The 20,409-nt window shown below is 41.1% G+C and overlaps 1 protein-coding gene across 3 annotated transcripts; it reads right to left on the bottom strand.

The window, feature by feature from the left end:
• Positions 1-985: 985 nt before the first annotated feature.
• Positions 986-13,139, bottom strand: TIGAR (TP53 induced glycolysis regulatory phosphatase). Of its 3 annotated transcripts, none has more exons than XM_075111330.1 (6): positions 12,987-13,139; positions 11,387-11,424; positions 9,058-9,179; positions 5,461-5,538; positions 2,878-2,988; positions 986-2,471 (listed from the first exon to the last, which is right to left on the bottom strand). In XM_075111330.1, the coding sequence occupies exons 1-6, from the start codon at positions 13,016-13,018 to the stop codon at positions 2,013-2,015; spliced, it is 840 nt and encodes a 279-aa protein (XP_074967431.1). In that variant the 5' UTR covers positions 13,019-13,139; the 3' UTR covers positions 986-2,012. The 3 variants fall into 3 exon arrangements, with proteins under 3 accessions (XP_074967431.1, XP_074967449.1, XP_074967441.1); XM_075111348.1 differs by having other exon boundaries at positions 11,305-11,424; positions 12,987-13,122; XM_075111340.1 differs by lacking the exons at positions 11,387-11,424; positions 12,987-13,139 and adding an exon at positions 11,305-11,326.
• Between the last annotated feature and the right edge of the window lie 7,270 nt (positions 13,140-20,409).

The raw sequence follows: 20,409 nt of genomic DNA on the forward strand, positions 1-20,409 counted from the left end.
TTAAGAAGATTTCATGTTGGCTGGAAAACCCGTCACAAAACTTTGCCCAGATACACCTGTACATTTATGAACTGCCTCATATGGGGAATGAAGAGACATAATGAAGTGGCTTTCCTCTGTTTCTGTAAAGAAATGAAAGGAAGCCAGCTGACCAATAAGTAGCAAGTTTAGCCTATCAATGCAGAAGTTCAGTATAAAACACCAGTTAAAATTCGCCAACTTAAGATTGTTAAGACTTGTTAATATTTCAAGCAAGATCGGTTGAAAGACCAATCTTTGCCAACACCAGTTCCTAGTACCCATCTTTACACATCAGGCAAGCTGCTTTACTCTCTACAGACTAGTTTTCAGGCACAGCAGCAGACGGTTTCATGGCCATTGGCTAGATAAACAAGCCCTGCTGCAAGTAAAAAGCCTTAGGTTCATTCCCAGGTTCTGGGGAGCACTACCTTAAAAGCCTATCTCTGGTCACCCTAGGGCTGAACACTTCCCACTTCATCCTCTACTTTCTAGCAGTATTAGCATCGGGCAAACAGCAGGGAGAACGGAAGGAGGTCCCTGTTCTGTGTTCAGCTAGGAATCATGAGAACTTTCCTACTGAATCACAGCCACAGGAGTGAAAGAAGCAAAGTACAGTCACTAGAGTCAGATTAAATAATTATTTTGCTGTTTTTCAGTAAGGCCGCAGTAAAGTACAGGTACCCACCTCTTCAAGGAAACAACAGGAACCTCTTTTTCCTCCTCAGAATTCAAGTCTCTGCCTCAAGGCAAAGAAATCGAGTAGTCTGAAGTACACAGGACAGCGTATTTTTAAAAAGGACAAAAAAATCACAACTTCAGTCAAACATTCACTTTGTGTCATTGCAAGCAATGTAAGACCAGCCTGGGTTTTTCCAGAAAAAAACCCGGAAGTTATAGGATCCAAGCAAAACTTCACAGAGTAACATTAACAAAGATTTTTACGTCAAAAGAAACAGAGATGAAATGGAGTTCTATTCAGGAACCTTTAATTTTATTTTTTTTAAAACAGGCTTAAAATATGCAAATGAAGAAAAAGTATGTGGATGTTATAAATAACATAAGTCAGATAAGCTTACACAGTAACACTACAAACACCCCAGCGGGGAAAGAATACAGTACTAACAGCAACTACAAGCAACCATCAAGCAATCAAACTTGCCTAATTCTAGGCAAAAATATTCATCCACCAAGTATATGGCTGCAACTGGCAACAGGATTCTAGTCGGGTGCAACTCACCCTGTTGAGAAGGTTCCTTTTCAGAAGAGAGACCATTATTTCAACTATGCGCACATGAGGTTCCTCGTCCTGCTTACAGTTAAAAATAAATACTATATGTTTGTGTACAGTGCTCTTCAACAGAAGCCTCAACAACACTAACAATTTCTTACAAAACACTCCTGCGAGGTAGGTATATCATTGTCCCTGTTTTACAAATGGAAAAGAGATTTGCCCAGAGTCTCACAGCTATTTAGTATCAAAGCCAGGAACACGTCCCCTGACTCTGTACCAAACCTTTTCCACTAGGCAATGCTCCTTTTTAGGTTATACTACTGCATTAAAAAGAGTTATTTTAAGACAGCATGTATGTTTAATATTACAATATAGCATTTTGTAATAAAACAAGAATACAGTATAGGTCATCCTTGAGGTACCATTCCTCTCCCCTCCCCAGCTCCTCTATCTGGAGATAACCAAAATAATTACCGACTAATCAAAAGAAGTTTTTAAAACTATGCGCTCTAGGAGCAGATATGCAAGTGACTGAAGTATGGCTCTGTTCAAAAAGAACATTTGTGTTATTTCTCTAGTGCCAACTTATGTCGGGCACTATGACCATGCAAATTGTGTTATTTTAAGATGGTAAGCAGTTGTATGTCTTCGATTTTCCAGTTTAGTGTCAATAACTCCAGTCAATCTCAGTAATGACTACACATACCTTTCCCACGCTTAGTATTATGGTGATCTAAACCCACTTCCCCTACAGAGACACTTAAAACACTTTTGGAGCTACACATTCAGCTCCCACATCCACTAAGTGAGAGTCTTGATTAAGACAAACACATGTTATTTCAGGTTTTAACAAATTTCCGTTTTCAAGTTTTATAATGAAGTGACTAACTCCTGTATTGGGACTGACAGAAGACAACTGAGACTTTGTTAAATTTCTTGGTAAAGTACAGTTTAGATTTGAAACAAAATAACCAATCCAGTTCCTCATGTAGGCTCCATGACTCACCACTAATATATTGGCATCTAACATTTTAGAAGCTCCACTGTTACCAGAGCTAAGTTCTGCTTCACTGCAGTGGTTTGTCCATGGGAAAACTAACTGTTCTTCAGATGCTCCTGAGCTTCTGCTTGCTGCACCATGCACATCTTGCTCCTTCTGTTCCAATTCAACAGCTAGCCGACACAGAAATTCAAAAAAATCCCTTGCACGTTCTCTTACCTAAAGAGAAAGGTCAGAAGAGTACATTGTGAAGAATGCAAGAGACTTCAGCTTTCAGAAATCTGATATAACTACTTCAGTTAAAAGATAAACATTTATGACCGACAAGTCTCAGAAATTAATGATAAGTCTCTGAATGCTGTAAAAACTCCTCCGCCCTCCAAAGCCAAGGTTGAGAGTAATTGCCATCATCCTTCTGCAAACGAGAGCTTCATGAGGAGTCAGTCTCAGAATCAATATTTTGGTTCTAAAGAGATTCAGCCACTGCAATCAGGTCAGGTAGTGTTCTTAGCTTGGAAAGTAGCTACCTCTGGTTGGGCTAAGTTCTCAATAAGTTGTTCCTAAGTAGCCATCTGCACTCATGAAACGGCCTAGAAACTAGAGCACAAATAAATAAATACCATACTTCATCCAGTGTTTCTCCTCCAGAAGGTGTGAATGAAGGACACTGCTCTCCGGCAGCCTTTGCCATAGCCTTGAGGTCAGTCAAAGGCCTTCCTTCTGCAACACCGTATTTCTGTAAGAGGTAAGTTACGAAGAGGGGGCTTAGCAAGATATTTCGAGTCTGCAGAGGCGCTTCCAATGCAAACATCTCTTAACAGCTTTGTTTTCTTGGATTCCCGAGCGTAACATGGAGGCTTAACTACCTTTTACATTTTATACCAATATTGGGGGAGGAGGTATCTTTATAGCTGCTATTGAAGTTAAAGTACATGTATTTGCTGAGTAGAGAAATACATTAAGAGCAGTATCTCATTTAAAGTATTAACATTCAAAACACTACCTTCAGCCTGATCTTTGCCTTGAGAATTTTTCCTACATTCTTGACACTCATTCTTAGCATACAAAATTCAAGTGTCTTTGCAGCTGAGGTTACATTGCAACCACCTCTGTACATAGCTGTTCACATAAGGTTAAACTCCATTTACTTTTCATTTGCAAATGACTACAGGGAATTATTTTTCACATATAAGAAACAAATGTTTTCTCTACAGACCTCTGAAATCTCCACAACAGAGGAGGATGATTCCATTTTAAAATCTGAATTTTTGAAAAAGACATTAAAAAAACTTCCCAAAAACAAAACCCCAAACCAAAAAGGCCTCCCCCCACTCTTTCAGGATACACATTACTGCTGTGGACAGTATTTTCAGAGAACAAGAAAGGCAAAAAAGATCTTAAAAACATATGCTAGTGGACTCAGAGAACATGCAATTAACTATCTTTAGTGATGTGCTTATTCCTGAGACCTCCAAATAGAACGGCCATATGAGAAACAGTAGTAAGAACCCATATATACCAGCTAGTTATTCTGGATCACTAGAAGTCCCATTATAAAACATAATATTTATCATCTGTAGTGTATTTTACAAGATAGATTACTTGGACGTGCTTTACCATTTTTGACCTTGAAGATCTTTCCAAGGTACTTCTCTAACAATTGTAAAACAGATTAACACTCTTCCCTCTGAAGATTAATACTTCATTACCACTAACAGATGAAAAATATTTTCCAATGGAAAGCTTTGGTCTTTCCTTGGAACATCCGAAGACTGAAAACGCTGCAGTTATGGTATTTTGAGAAAGTAAGAGCTGATGCTATACTGCCAAACACTGAGTTATGCACATTCCAGAAATCCAGATGTTGATGACTAGGATACAGACATGCACTCACTACTGAGGCTTTTTTGGCTTCTATGTCACTATCCACTTGCTGTGGATATGCAATTAGATGTCATAATAATTAATTTATTACAGTCTTCAGAATTTAAATGTACCAAAACACATTTAGTTCAGCCTCTCAATCCCTTTCTCTAAAGCAAAATATTGGCAATTTAAGAACATTAAGAAAGACATGAAGAAATAAGTGCTCTGAAGCTGCTGAAAATGAAATCCTAATCTTAAAGATTTTTCCAGACTTGTCTCATGAAAGCAAGGCATGAGAGAATAAAACTTTATTAATAGGGTCAATGACATATGTTCTTTTAAAGGACTTTTCTTCTTTTCATGCAATTCAAACTTAATTTCGGTTATCCAGAGTAGTGACTTACAACCTGTGGCCTGTAGACACTGTACTGGCATTTCTATACATCCATACAAACACCGTGAAAGGGGAAAAAAGTGTAACAGAGACTGAAGATTATTCTTTCTAAAATTCTGTATCATGAACTGTAATATTTTCCAAAACGTCAGGTGGCAAAGGAACCAAAGAAGTTTGGGAGGTATTTAACTTGCTGATTTCAGGGGAAGAACTGGAATTTCTGACCAAAAAAAAAAGAAATCTAAGTAGGAAATGATACAATCGTGTTCTGCTTCTTGAACACTTATTTGCCTGATGGCAACTTGCCATCCCACTTTTGGTTTTATAGCATTTCCTTATTTAAAATTCAGCTGACACTCTCAGTGTAGCATCTGAAGGGTGAGTCATATTAGCAGAAACAGCCAGCATCTGAGTTTATTCTGATCAAGACACACTTAAAAGCAGACAGGAGGTACCATTATGCCTGTTATCAGGCAGAGAGGCTAATCAGGAAAGCAGACTCCATGGTCAGCAGAAAGCTTTTCAGTAGTCTTTGTGCAAATGAAAAGGTATAAACAGCTAAAAAGCCAACACTGAGTTGTGCAATCAGGCTACAGAAGGCAGGCAGAGGGAGTATCTTTAACACTTTACGTATGGGGTTAGAAAGAAGAGCTAAGCTTTTTATTACATTTAAGATAACTCTCTCTGCATGTAAATCTTACCTTACTTAAAGCATTAAAGCATCACAGCTACAGCACTAATCACTAAATTTTGGCTTTGCTTCCCAAGTCTGCAAGCAGTTTATAGTACCTGATGTGAATAGTTCAGTTTTCAGTGATTAAAAACACATCAATTAGTGCTCTTCACTGTTAAATCCACCATTTAATAAGCCAGGATACCCATCACCAGTAAGTTACATTTTCAAATTGTTCAACATTCAATATTAAAACAAACTCTTTTGGCACTTACTCTCTCTCGAAGTCTTGCATCATACTTGATTTCCAAATCTTTGCAAAACTTATTTTTTCCTAGAATTGTGGCAGCAGTCTAAAAAGTGAATACACAGTCGCATAAATGAGCTGTTTTCTCATGGGATAGCTAGACCATCTTACACCACTACAGCCAATGCGAATCACATTAGTAGTGCCCAACAACCCAAACAAACAAGATAAAAAGTTTTTCAGAGAGTCGTGTCTGTCCGAATTGGATATATGGCCTGTGTCAGGCCATAAAAGGCAGAAACACTGCCATCTTTTGAAAGTTCTTTCACAATTCAAAGTCCAAAACAGTCAAAGACACTGAGCACCCATGAAAGGTGGGCAGCATGATGCACAGTAGCAGCAGGATTTGCCACTCACAAAGCAATTGTGACAACATGTTCTTTACTTGTAGTATGTGGGTCAGATTCACAAGCAGTATGTTCCTAAAAACTGATCAATTAATCCAACTGTGAAAAACATAGCATCTTACAAATGAAATTACTTTCTGGCAAGTGGCTACGTAATGCACCTCAGAAATCAAATACTCTGGAAGCAGTGAAGAGGCAGAAGGGTATTTGCTGGCAACATACTGAAGTGTCAGACTCGATGTTAAGAAGGAAAAATGTACTGGATGATACACTTGGGGAAAAAAGAAATATCTAGCTTATTGTATTCACCTGCCTTCTGATAGCATGGCTTAAGAGACAGAGAAAACCCAAGGGGCTTAGTCTGCTTTTAACAATAGGCTGGATGTCTTAAGTTTTGTGCTATGTATCTTTTTTTCTTCCATGGAAGCATATGATTTTGGGGGTGCAGGGAGGGCAAGACAACTGATCAAGAGGAAATTCTGATACCACTTTGGAAAAGTATTGCCTAACACAGCCTCCAGCATGTTGGGTATCATAGACCCGTCTCGCTGCTGCAGCCAATAATGGGAACTAAAGGATGGCTAACCTGCTCCTGTTCTTACATGCACCAGTGTGTGAAGGCTGTACCGGATTTGCATAGTTTTGACTGGTAATATCAGCTGCAAGTCTTGTGCAAATGTCCACATCCAATCTAACTGACATTCAAAGAAGTAATTTTGAAAAGGCTCCTTGGATTCTGGCAAATAATAAGCAGCCCTGTTGTACTAACAAGATTTTGTGACCTAATTAATGTATGGCTTAGGAAAGGCTTTCTGTTGCAACTTTACATTTCTGTCACAGAGTAATGTCAAAATTCACATAGGGTTGAATCAATGTCCTTGTATATATGAATAGCATAGTTAACTGTATTATCATATCCTGAAATTTCTCCAGTACTGAGGTCCTGTTCAGTACTTAGATTAGACAACATTCACCTACTGAGCACTAATTCGTACTCTAAATCGTAAACATTGAAAATGAAGCCTCATTTACTGCGCTGAAACCAAAATCTGCTCTGAAGATGAGATTAACTTCCTCACACCTTTCCTATACTATCCATTACTAGAATATCAGCATGCTTCAGAAACGTTCCTGAATCTTCACAGCACCCCAGTGAGAGAAGGGATATTAGGCCCACTTTACATATGTAAAAGCCTCAAAGATTTTCTCTCATCCTTCTCAGAGCCCAGCCTGCCCCAGTCCAGAACCTCCCTTCACTGCTGCAGAGTTCTTGTCCCAACGGCATGAGCATCTCACAGTAGGCCCCATATTCCCCTGCAGGCTTTGGTGTTGTGCTCTGTTAAGCTTATGAGTCTTACAGAATCATGCTCTGTTCATACCACATCCCAGTCTGCCTCACTAGTCTTTTTTTTTATTTTCACATTGCAGGTCTGCCTGCTGTCTTCTGCCCTGCCAATTTCTGGACGTAGTCTTTGACCCTCCCTCCTAGGCTTACTCTCTCAAACAAGCTTCCCTGCAAAGTCTCTCTGCATTTCCTATACCTGCTCACTTTGCATCTCCTGTAGCTCTCAGAATTCCTGCCCAGCAGGAATCATTGCATTTCTCCTATCTTGCTCAGGCTTGAACGTTCAGCTGTCAGCCACAGGCAGTAGCCAGACCGCGTACCACTCCTGGTTCCAGTAACCAGCACACACCCTGACTACAGCTGATGCAGGAAACATTGCAAGGAAAACTAATCTTTATCAGTAACAGTTTCTTTAAAACCCATTTATTCTCTTTTGCAAAGGAACTTGTACATTCCTCTCATGCTTGAGCTATGAAGTGACAGTGTAGTAAAGACTAAAGGACACTTCTTCATAAATCTGCAGCTGCCAAAAAAGGGAGTTCCAAGCAAATGGAAACTGCAGCTTTACACATCTTTGGAAAAGCTTCGACAAAGTCTGGATAGCTTGTCAAACGAATGGCAAAACACATTTCCTTTATACAAAGAACAAATTCAGGTCTGTCTTCTACATTATGAGAGTGCAAATGCTTCTCATGGAAAAGGCTGTCACTAATATAAGGAAAAAAATCACCAACCTTACTCTCAAGTGGTTGAGCATTCAAAACCAATTCCCCCAAGGCAGGCACACAGCACAGACAGTCTTATGAACGCTATAAAGCACTATTAATATTTTTAAATACAATCACTGCCATTCACACACTTAAAGGAAGTGACTTGTCAGGCAGTTATTATGCATTTTAAAAATATCTAATTATTGCACTCCTCCCTGTCTGTCTCTCTAGTTTGTTTTCTGCCTAAGTTGTGCTGCTACAGCAGTTTATGGGACTGTTCTGCAAAACTGATGAGCAGTGTTGATGAACGTTTTAAGAGAAAAAGGGGATTTATGCTAGATATTGTTGATCTGGTTTACAGCAAGGCTTTACAGACTTCTGTAGCAGGACAACAGAGCAAAACACAAGGAACCAGCAGAGCTATCAAGAATTACTTAGTAGTGTCAACCACGTGAAGCCTACATGTCTCCTGAAATCACAGCATCAGTAACAGTAGAGAGAATTGAGGATAGGGCTTCCACAGGAGATATGACCTTCCTAGGACAGCTGATCTACTCCTCTACCTTTAAAAGTTCTGTTTCCCTAATTTTTTGAGTATTTTATAATCTTGCACACAAAATCACCTGTAATCAAGGTGAGAGGTGTGCTATTACGTTTCCTGCCAAAATCCAACCTCTCTCTGCACATTTAACAATCCTTGTACTGACTTTAAAGCAAAACTTGATCTTGCCTATACTGGTCTGCATTCCTCAGAAAAACACAGCATACAGCCACAACGCATAAGACAGCATAACAATATCACAGCCAATTTGTTTTGTTTCTTCAAAGAAAAACTGACTTCAGTCTGTGTTACCTCAAAGTGCCGATTACGCCGTTAGAAAGAACCTATGCACATATAAAATACCAGCAAATCCATAAGAACACCACTGCATAACAACCTGAAAAGCAAGCTGGCCTTCATCGCTTCCTAACTGAGCTGGTCTCATGGTAATTTCCTTACTCACTGAGGCCTTCTTGAATTCTACAGAACTCCAGTTGCAGTTCTAAGTCCATCAAAATGCTTTTGGCCCTCCATCACTGTATTATTTTTGCATCATCAATAGCAAATAAATGCCGAAATCTGAAGGTAGTATTTACATTCAGTTGCCTCAAGAAGCACTTGCCTGCTTTGCTCGAAGGAGGTCACTTGAAAAGACATGAGTAAACTTCACATTACTGAGAAATAAACCAGCAGCATCTGCTTGTCTGAAACCAGTTGCAGAAAGCGGCTCATCCACTCCTTGACCTACAAAATAAAAACCCATCAACAGTAAGACATGCAAATTTTAGATCATTTAGCAGCTGAGCAAGCATGGCAGCAATAAATAATCTGATCAGTCATAATAAAACACTTCTTCATTAAAGCCACCATTAGTAAAAGTCACTGTTCCTCAGGTCTTCCCTAAACTCACTCAGATTGTATGAAAAAAAGGAGTGCAGGCTAGGAAGACAGAAGGATCATCATTGATATTTATATTAATGTATACATACAGCAAGTTTAAGCATAAAGCAGAGGCCTACATTTTCTAATATTAGTAGTAATTTCAAATCACTTGTCCTTTTTAGAATGGTTGCTGGTAGGCTTCCTGCAAGAGGAATCTCACAAGTGAAACAAACTCTATAAACAGATTTGGTGATGGTAAATAAGAAAAAGAACAATACAATTGAGATAATGTTGTTGATACTAAAATACACATATGGAAAAAACACGCACAACGGGAGAGTCAAGTCCTGACAAATATGAAGTGCCTGCTCCTCCCCATTCCCTAATGTTGACAATGCCTTGAAGAAATGAGGCAACAAGAAGGGATTCTCTGTAATGCAGAAAGCAGAACACACTCTTTGCCAAAGACAGTTTCACAAAAATTTTACAGTTGACGTAAACACAATCTGTTGCAGTCTCTTCCTCTCCCCTACTCCACCTCACACATTGACACTGATGCTTATGCAGCTGCACAGCGAGCAAGATGATGGAACGAACCTAGCAGAAAAGCAGCAAGCCTTCCAAAAACTGTTTTCAGCCAGAGTAGTCTGTGAAACTAGCTGGTCACAGAGCTCTGGAAGAGTGTTGAGAAAACCAGCACTTTGGTGATCCAACTTGAACGAAATAGGTGTGCTCCTGTCACAGCTCAGAGAGCCTGTAGGAGAACCAAGAAAGTGGCAGAGGGACAAACCTGTAACAATGTTGACACTTGTATCGCCTACTCTACTTTTGTAGGAAGTCAAAGCAGAGAGTGTGCAATTCTCATCAGATCCAGAATAACAACAAAAACAATTTTCACCAAGTAAATGCACTGTCATTTATATGCTTCCAATAGCAAAAGGACACCAGAAATCCAGAAATTGAGTTCTAAGCACCTTGTCTGTAATTCAGCCGTGTGAGACCTCGGACCCCACCATGCTAGTATAGGTCTTACAGCTCTCAAAACACAAGGCAATGTTCACTTTCTGCACTGGAGAGGGGAGAGGAACCTCCTACCTCTCATTTGACACAAAGGGCTATGAATTTAAAAGACACCACTGGTACTTTTAAGAACATAAAGCAGGGGAATATTCTTTATTCACTTTATTATGACCAAAAAGCGATGTTGCAAGAACTGTAAAGTGCAATATCAAAACAGAGGTAGGAAAATCCAGAAGCACGATTCTTCCTCACAGCCCGTAGCATTATATAAAGGTTATTCATTCAGACTACAACACCACTAGGTTCCTTGGGGTGGTAAGCCTCATTTTTCCTACAACAGACATCCATACAGCTCAGCGTTTTCAATTCTAGATGTACAAGTCAGACACAATAAAGGAAAAGTCTGGTTTTAAATGTTTTGTCCAAAAGCCACCTTCCTAGAAAGAGCTGGGATTGAACAAATCAAGCATTTAAACAATCTTCACTTCTCATTCATCCTTGTTCTACTGTAGGCTTTTTTGCAAGCGACAGACTACCTTCTTAAGGCAACAGCCCCTTACAGCACGACTTTTACCCAACCTTCTGCAGCTCCTTACCAAATCCATCATACAAGTGTGTACCTGGCTGGTTCTTCACCAGAGCTGCAGTTCTCACTTCTCTGAGCCCCAGAAGCCCATTTCCCAGCCTCCATACTGCTGAGATTTAACACAGTGCTATGGGACATTATGACATCCTCAGGAACAGGTGCTGCTATTGTTTTATTTGATTACAGGTAACCTTTTTTCCCCCTGTTCAGAAAAAGGAACTATTGTAATACTGCTGATACCAGAAATGCACCACTATTTGTTGGCATTCTGTGGAGACTGACCTAGAAGCTTCATAGTTCTGTAAAGCTATCAAGCTAACACCCTGGCTTACAAATAAAGTCTCTTAAGGGTTACAATGTTATTCTGAAATAATACTTAACATTTCATCAGTTGGTTACATGATTTCATATTTTGCAGGGAAGAATAATTTACCATCTCAGTGTCAGAATAACTGACACTAACCTTGCAGTATCTTGTCTTTGTTGTATCTTGTTTCTCCGCTGAAAGAGATTATAAACAAAAAAATTAGCTCGCAATAATTTTACTGAACATTCAAAAATATTATTGTATTAGATACCAAGAGGATACAGCAGAGTCTGATTATGAAAAATGAGATGTAGTACAGCACAGCCTCTTTTCAAAAAGACATACCTGAAGACTTTACAGTAACAAAAAAACCCACCGATTTCAAGTAGTCAACCCCAATCATGCCATCAATATTTACTAACACAAACCTACCTGGGATAAAAGGAAGGAAAGTAATTCCTTAAATTTATCGTAAATGCAGCAAAATTCATCTTTTACAATAACACCTCTATACTGGAGAGAGAGAAGATGCAGGAAGACTCTGGAGTCCTCTTATGCAAAGCGTGTGCTAGCCAACTAGACCTTGGTGCTTTTAAAGGGAAGCCAATTCGAGCACCTACCAAAGACAGCAGCAGAGCACACTGCACAGCTTGAAGTAACACTAGATTAAGCCAGAGCTGCAGAAAAACTACTGGAATGAACATCACCTTCTTTAAGAATTAGAATATTCTACCTTGAAAACTATAACTGACAGTATTTCAAGAGAAGAGTGACTAAAACCATGTGCAGATTTATTCAGGAGGGGAAATCTAACAACTAAACTTGACATGAACAAAGTTAAGCATGTTGACTTCGTTGAGATTCCTCACCTGACTGAAACATCATGTGCGTAAGTTTTTTGCAGCATTAAGGCCAAAGTGTGCTGCTTGGTTTTTATACAGAGAGCTATCAACCATGCTGTACGGAAGTTCTCAAGATGAGCCCCAAAGAGGTAACTGATCACAGAACCTTTCTGAAGTGTCTGCAAGAGTCCCACCTGAAGATTTCAAGTTCAACAAATTGTTTCAGGCTCACATGTTTTCTAGCTGATGTAAAAAGTTAGGCTGCAACTGCAGCACCAAATCAGCAGATCCAGGTCTTTAAGGGAAGTCAAGAGTCACTCTTAACAGGAGGACAATCAGAAGGGGAAAAAAAAAAAAAAAAGTCTTCATAACTCCAGTTGCACTGATCAAGTATTAAACTGTATTATGCTGAAGTGGAAAAAAAAGTTAAGCAATTGACTACTGTCAGTTGAAAGAAGCTGGATCTGTTTAGTCTCGTTAAGGACAAACCTTTGACACTGTCCACCGTAGCTTGAAAGAAGAACTCACCTTAACAACTTCAACTAAGTCACAAACGCCAATTCTTTAACATTTCACAGTAGAAACGTTAGACTGCCACTCCTAAACGAGCTCCCTCACGGCGCACACCCGCCCGCCACCCCTGACGGACGGAAGGACTAACGGACTGACAGGGGCCGTTACACCTAAAGGGGACTGACTGACTGACTGACAGGGGCCGTTTCTCCTGAAGGAGCCGCGCGCGCCTAACGGACCGCCTCGGGAGGAGGGGGAGAGGGGGGGAGCGGGGAGCGCGGAACTCCACTGACGTCACGGACGTCCCGGCACGGCAGGGGGGTGGGGGTGGGGGACAGCGGGACGATGGGGGAAGGGCAAGGCCCGGCACCGGCGGGGGCGGGGGGTGCCCCGGTACTCACTGCCGGACGACGGTCAGCCCGAAGCGCACCATCGCGCGGCCGCACAGGTGCGCGCAGGCCCAGCCGCCGCCGCCGCCGCCGCCGCCTCCCGTCCGCACTGCGGCGCCCGGCTGCCCCGCGCCTGCCGGTGACGTCACGGCCCCGCCTCCCGCCGTCCCGTCGCGGTGGTGAGAGGAGGCGAAGGGAGGGCGGGTGGTGGACAGGCGGCGGGCGGCGCTCACCTCCCGGAACACATCCCCCCATTCCCCGGGACACCCCCCCGGTTCTCCGCCGCCGGTTCCCGGGGGGAAACGGGTAAAAACGGTTCCCGGTGCCGCCTGCTCACGGAACTCCCGCTGGCGCGGGTGAAAGCGTCGCCGGGGGGGATTCGCGGGAGTTCGGGTCCAGCGCAAAGGGGGCCGGCTTGTTTCACACCCCAAAAAAATGAAGAGGCTTGTTCAGCAGCAGCTGCAAAACAGCCTTCCGCAGGGAGTTCCTCTTCTCAGAAACTCCGAGAGCTGCTCCCGACGGCGCCCCGGGGGCTCAGAAGCGCAGTTACTTGACCGCTTTCCTAAAGGATGACCTTCCTCCACATTAACTATGTTTAAAGCTGCAATGTACGCGTTCATCGTCTTAATATTTGGCAGAGACTGTGGGGAGAGTTGCGAGTTCAGTCAACGTTTGGTAGAAGGATGTGAGTGTGTGGGGACAACCTGCCGCTCTCTGTGGCCACAGGTGCGGGCAGTGCACCAGCCAGCGCCAACAACCTACGTATTTAGAATATTCATTTTTTAAAATTAGAGGGAATATATGTCTAGTCTGAAGCATTTTTGAAGGCCTCAAGGCACATGTTGAGAACAAGTCTTAGGAGGAGCGGCTGAGGGAACCAGGGTTGTTTAGCTTGGAGAAGAGGAGGCTGAGGAGGGACCTTATCGCTCCCTGCAACTACCTGAAAGGAGGGTTTGGTCTCATCACCCAAGTAACAAGTGATAGGGCAAGAAGAAATGGGGTCAAGTTGTGTCAGGGGAGGTTTAGACTGGATATTATGAAAAACTTCTTCACCAAAAGGGTTGTCAAGCATTGGAACAGGCTGCCCAGGGAAGTGGTTGAGTCACCATCCCTGGAGGTATTTAAAAGACGTGTAGGTGTGGTGCTTGAGGATATGGTTTAGTGGAAGACTTGGCAATGCTAGGTTAACGGTTGGACTCGAACGATCTTAAGGGTTCTTTCCAACCTAAACAATTCTATGATTCCATGTTCTTACTTTACAATTATAATCAGATGGCTGTCACCTTAAAACCCTAGTTTCCACATAATCTCATGATTCTGGGACCAGAGAGTTGAGTATGTTTACCACATTGCAGAAGACGGAATTCTGATGATGTTTAGTCTTGTTACATCATCTAAACTAAGAATGCTAATCGGCAACAGAACTTTGCTCAGAATAATATCAATACTTGGATAAAATATGTTAATTACATGTCGATTAAAAGTCTTTGAAGCCAAATCGTACCCCTGAGTAATCATTGGCAAGGTGGGAACTGTTTCGAAGCAACGGTTTCAGTCCAGCAGTTTACAAGGCAAAGGAGTGTGTAGTGTGGGCTTCCACAACACAGACATCCACAACTAGCCAGGGCCATCCTGGCCTTGTGCAGCAGAAGTCCAGAGCCTTCATATATTTTCTGAAAAATGAGACAGACCATAATCTTCTTCAGGTCCTATTTACCCACATTGTTTCAACTCTTGGGATCTAGATGGAAGATTGGTGGAATACAGTTTTGGGATCCACAGTCCTGGGACGGCTGAGCTTCATATTAATACTGCATGATTTGTTGGAAAGAGGCCACTTTTGCTCCACAGCCACCATCATACTTGGGAAATAAAAGAGAGAAGAATTAGGGCAGTTGGGGGGAGAGAGAAAAGCAAACCTACTACCTACACACTCTCTATATTACAGTGATGTTTTCAAACTCAGGAGTAAAGCTGACATTTAAAGTAGATAAGAATAAATCAGCTCTCCTCTTTTGCCTAGCTGTGTTCTTTCCGGGCCAACTGCAGCATTTGTGGGAAGATACATGATACATCTGCATTTTATGGTTCGCACTCTTGTTGCCTGTGCATTACTTGCTGGGTGAGTAAGGGGATTCTTCCTTCAGTTGGTAGGGTTTGACATTCAGGCTCTCACTTTCCCTAGTGAGAGTGAAAAAGCAAAGCAGAAGAAAAAAAAGAAGTCTTACAAAAGTAGAAATTTATTTTGCTGTTCTTTCCCCACTTCCCAGTTTTTGAAGATTTATGAAAAAACACACATCTTGGCAAACTGCAAGGATACGGCATAGAAGGTGTTTTCCTCCACACAGAAATACAACATTCACCTCAGGAAAGGTCCTGCTGGACAGAAAATTTTAAGGATTAATATTAAATATTCAAAATGGTTTATATTTTAGGAAATTAACGATAAAAGATTGGTCAACACTCTGTTTTTGATGTAGAATACAGCAACAGGTAATACCTATTTTACGGTTGCAAAAAGCAAGGAAAGAAATAGGAAAGTCACTTTAGCATGAACAAAAATATCCAAGGTGCTATAATAGCACACCAGAACTGAGAAAACAGCATTTAAAGTTAATATTTTAATCATTTTGCTAATGGTGATTTCTAATAGACAATGAGAGCAATGATCCAATTGCTATTATTAAATAATAGCTTTATGAAATTACTGCTGGTAAAATGGGCAAAGTAATGAAGAAACAACTACAAATCATCCTTTTCCCTTCAGAAAGTTGAAGCTTTATGAATTATGGACAATCTGATCAACAAAAATATTAGCTGGTCAGATAGATGAGTGTATCTCCTTTAAGATTTCACAACTGGATGGAATAAATGCTATCTGAAAAATCACTCATTTGAGAAATTCTTCTGGGTTGCCCAGAGGTCTGACTTAACTTTGAAACTTGTTTGTGCTTTAACACCAAGCAAATTCTAAATGAAGACTAAAACGTGATTTGTTTCGTTTGATAGCAGTTTAAAAGATGTGCTAAATAAAATATTTAATGCAATGGCGGGTCTGCATCATTGCCTTTTTATCTTCCTTTGGCAGTGTGGCACAATGCTGTGTTTCTGCAGTGCCTCTCCTCCACAGATTTCAGAACTGACATTTTCAAAGGGTGAGACTAGTGACATGTCTAGCCTCTAAATGAGCCAATGCCAAATGACTCAGCTCTGACCTATTTCTATTGTATCACCATTAAAAACAACTGTGGTTTGCTACAATGATAAGAACCCAGCTGTCTTTCAAGCATGTTTTAGAAGGACAAGAAACAAATATGAGCCAACACTGTTAGTGTCTATAATCTTCTAAGTGCATGTTTTGACACAGGTCCCTTTGCAAAAGTGACAGCCCTTCAGGCAAAGTTTTGAAGGGACTTTGAAGTCACACAGTTTGGGTTAGTTAGAAAACAGCTCGAAAGGCCTGCAGCTTCTGACTTACGGCCTCATGGTTTGCCTACTAGATCATGTTTCCCTTTTCCACTGTTTAATCCTCCTATCTTTGCTCCTGTCTCCTTTATCTTTATAGTATGTGCACATTTTTTCCTGATCGTTAAAATTCTGATTTTTCATTTTTCTTCCTCAGTAATTTCTCTGATCTGCTGTAGCACATCATGTCTGTCTGTGTTCATGAGTCTATTTTTTAAATTGATCCACTGAAACAAAGTGTTTCTAAAGCACAACTGCTAACACAAGCACTATGCTTCACCAGATGATTAATAGCCCTTCGAGGAAGTCATCTTAGGAAGAAAAAGCTTTTGTGGAGCTGGAAATTAAACATTTTTGAATGATAAAGTTTTATTTTAGTAAAAATTTTAAACTCTAATCTACTAAATTCGTCATCATATGGATCACATACCACTAACGTCAGACAATATTATCAACCCAGGGAGAGTTATCTAGTCTCCCTGAAACAACAGTCAGCAATTAGGAACGCAAAACTGAAATGACCACCTGGGCTATATTCCTGGCAGCCCACCTGTCATTCAGGATCTGATCTTGCTTCTGTCCCACTGAACAGAAAACCTTCTGTGCTCCTGCAACAGCACTTCACACCAATTTGCCCAAACTCCCAAGTGTAAAAGTTCGAGTCGCAGCTGCAGGGTTACTGGTTGATGAAGATGTTCAGATGAGCTGTTGGAAAAGCGAGAAGGTTCATTTAAACATTTTACTTTACAGAAGGCTGGGAAACCCCAGGCAGCTCCTGGAGGAGCTCCAGGAATAGCGGCAGCTGTAGGAGTTACATTACCGTCATCTAGCGGTCCTGCTGCAGTCTGCACCCTCGGGTTTTACAGTCCAACTATAGTCAGTTCTCATTCAACTTTGCATTTTGCTTAGATAATATATTTAATCTTTTGCTCTGGTGCTGCTATTCATCAAGGAGAATGATATCCAAATTTTGTGCATTTCGGTTGCCAATTCCTATAACATTAGGCCAAGCCTTAATACCAAAACTTGGGAAACTAAATAATAACATCAGGACACTCCAGAAAAATCAATATGTTGTCGTGTGTGAGAAGAAAATCCAAAGAAATTGAAATAAAAAACTTCCTGGAGAAGCAAAGAGGTTGAACTTGAGAAAGCTGGAAAAACTGAGGGAAATTTTTGTTCGGGGATGCTGGGTAACAATCCTGAATTCATTCCTCATCCTCCAGCTGGTTATGTCCAACTCACAGTTTTGTTCAGGTTCTCAAAACCCTAGTCATCAGAAAGGTCACTCTATTGCTCTTCAGGGATGCTTGCTAGTCTCCTGCCAAATGAACCAGTTTTGCCTTAAGAAGCATTACCAAGTAATCTGAGGAGCCGTAGCCCCGAACGTGGCCAGTGTACTGACCTTTCTCTCTTTCCCTCACCACTCTGTCCTAATTCTTCTTGTACTTTCTGCATGTTATATTTTGGAAGAGCTCAAATAACATCCCAGTTTATTTTTAGAGAAAACTCAATAGCAAGACAGAGCTATCACCACATCATTTCCACAGAAGGACAGACATTTAAGGAGACAGACATTTTCCCCTTTTTATTCTCATTTTCTTACTGTGCTTTGCATCAGCTCCTTTACTGTCTCTCGCAGGTTGCAGCAGAACTCAGAGCAGCCCTTCATGCCAGACATATTGCATACACGAAGCTCATACCTAAGCATAAATACCTCAGCTTTACTCGCCTTAACTTGTAAGGCCAACAGGTCTTGATTTAACGTATCTGCTACTGAGGGATGCCCTTCCCCACAGTGTACCTGAAGGCCATGCTGAGTGCTAGCCTGATGTTCTCCCTGACAAGTGTCCATACTAAGACCCCGCGATTTTCACTGTTGTCCGCTGGCAGCATCAGCACCAGCACCAACATCAGCTGCTATGCACTCTTTTTGGTGTAAAAATATTGTGGTACCTGTACCCCTATGACTGCACACAGCTGAAATGCAAATCACCTTTGGGAACCCTTTGAAATATATCATTATATTAAGAAAAATGAAAGAGTGTGGGGTTTTTTTTTAGTATTTCAAGGAGGTACAAAGTAAACGTGATCTAAAGGGATCCCCAAAGTCTTTCTGAAATAAACTTTCCCTTAATTGGGAGAAATGATTCAGTGGGCTGTGGGGGACAAAGAAGTAGAGCATAGCCTGTTTCCCTTCATGCCAGCTGGCTGGTTTTGATTTGCAAACAGTGCAGAGAAGGCTCTAATATTATTCTCTAAAAACTGAATGCAACTACTCTATGTTTATGCCTGCCAGTGACTGCAGAAGGGTGTGAAAGTATGTCACCAATTGAGTCACTCGCATAAGCAAAGCCATACTCTTTCCTGACCTGTTTCTTCTCCATTAAATGTTAGATTAAAATACACCTTTTCTACCTTATGATCTACATTGCCATTAAGCAGTCCATGTGTTTGATAGTGCACGCGAGGTGCCCTTTGTCTCAATCTTTGCCCATGGGGCATTCCAGTTACACTATGTTTGAAAATGCTTGTCATTTATGCATCCTCCTGCGCATCCTTCCAGGCAGAGTATGGACAACTGATGGGCTGTGACTGCAGACAGTGGGCTTCAGTGTGCTGATTTTAATAGGATAAAGCACTGATAATGCTCAAGGGTTAACACCATATTCAGAAATACGGCTTCACGCCTCTCGTACCTCTTGGCAGCTAAATCCTGACTTTTCTTGCTGAAAAAAAGGAAATGGCTTGGCCAGACTTAGCAGAAATTGTACCTGCCTTTACATCAGCTTCGCATTTATTGATGTGATTGAGGTAATTTACAGTACAAGGCAAGAATGAACTGGAGTTGGTGGGAAAATTATTAAACCTATTAAAAGGTTTAGCAGCAGGGATAGAATTTCGTTCTCCTTGTGCTGGTTACATTAGATTTGTAGGGCTTTTTGCTTCTTTACAGCAGTGCAGGCTGAGGAGTGGCTACATAGTTCATGAACAAATTAAAAAATACAGCAATTGCAACAGAAGCGTTTGAAAAGACTCCCGAAACAAGCATTAAGGATGCCTTATTTGCAACACAAAGGAAAATTGCCTGCTTAGAAAGATAAACTGCATTTCTATTCCCTACAGAAAGATTTGGGGAAATATAAAATAAAACATAATCTAACTCATACACCAAGATTGGAAACACTGAGCAATTGCATGGTGTTTTTCTCTTCTGAAATCTCAATGCTAAAGCCGCCTTCTCTTTGCCTCCACAGTTTTCTTATACATAAAAGTCAGTCCAGCATGCCGTTGTTTTAAAGCATGATTTTGCTATGTTGTCTTTCCTTAAAATCGTCAGGCTGTCCTCATGTAAAGTATAGGATCATGATGGGCAGAAATTGTTTGCAGATGGTAAGAAGATGACAATACAAAATGGTTTCACAGGCCACATAATAATGGAACTTAACCCTATTGTATGTGGCTTCTCGGCATTCAGCCAGCTTTCTTCAAAGGAAGGGAACAGGCTGTTGTCCTATTAAATTCAATTTCAGCTTCTACACCCTATATCCACTAATTCTAAAAACATACATTTACTTAAACAGCAACAGAAGATCTCTTTTCTGCTAAATCTAGATTTAGTAAAACCTCTTAAACGCAAAACTGCAGTGCACATCCCTGCAGTTCCAGGACTACTGGTGACACTATAGTGGGAAAGGAATTAATCCCCTGAAACCTGAAATTAGGCCAGAGAGCACCCCTTTGAGCTTTAAACTACAAATGGAAGGTGTAAGAACAACTCTCATGAGTTCCAGTTCTTCATAGGCTCTAAGTTACACCTAGGAAATGCTGCAGATTGCTGTTAAATGGTGGCCGGAGGAACAGGAGGAATCACAATGCTTTAAAGTCTCTACCTTTCATGCAGACAACCTGTGAAACGTGAGGCAACAGGTCACTTTCACATCGAAGTATTGAGAGACTTTGCCTAAAG

This window comes from Phalacrocorax aristotelis, chromosome 1 (genome assembly GCF_949628215.1).
Source record: "Phalacrocorax aristotelis chromosome 1, bGulAri2.1, whole genome shotgun sequence".
In the NCBI taxonomy this organism is placed as follows: Eukaryota; Metazoa; Chordata; class Aves; order Suliformes; family Phalacrocoracidae; genus Phalacrocorax; species Phalacrocorax aristotelis.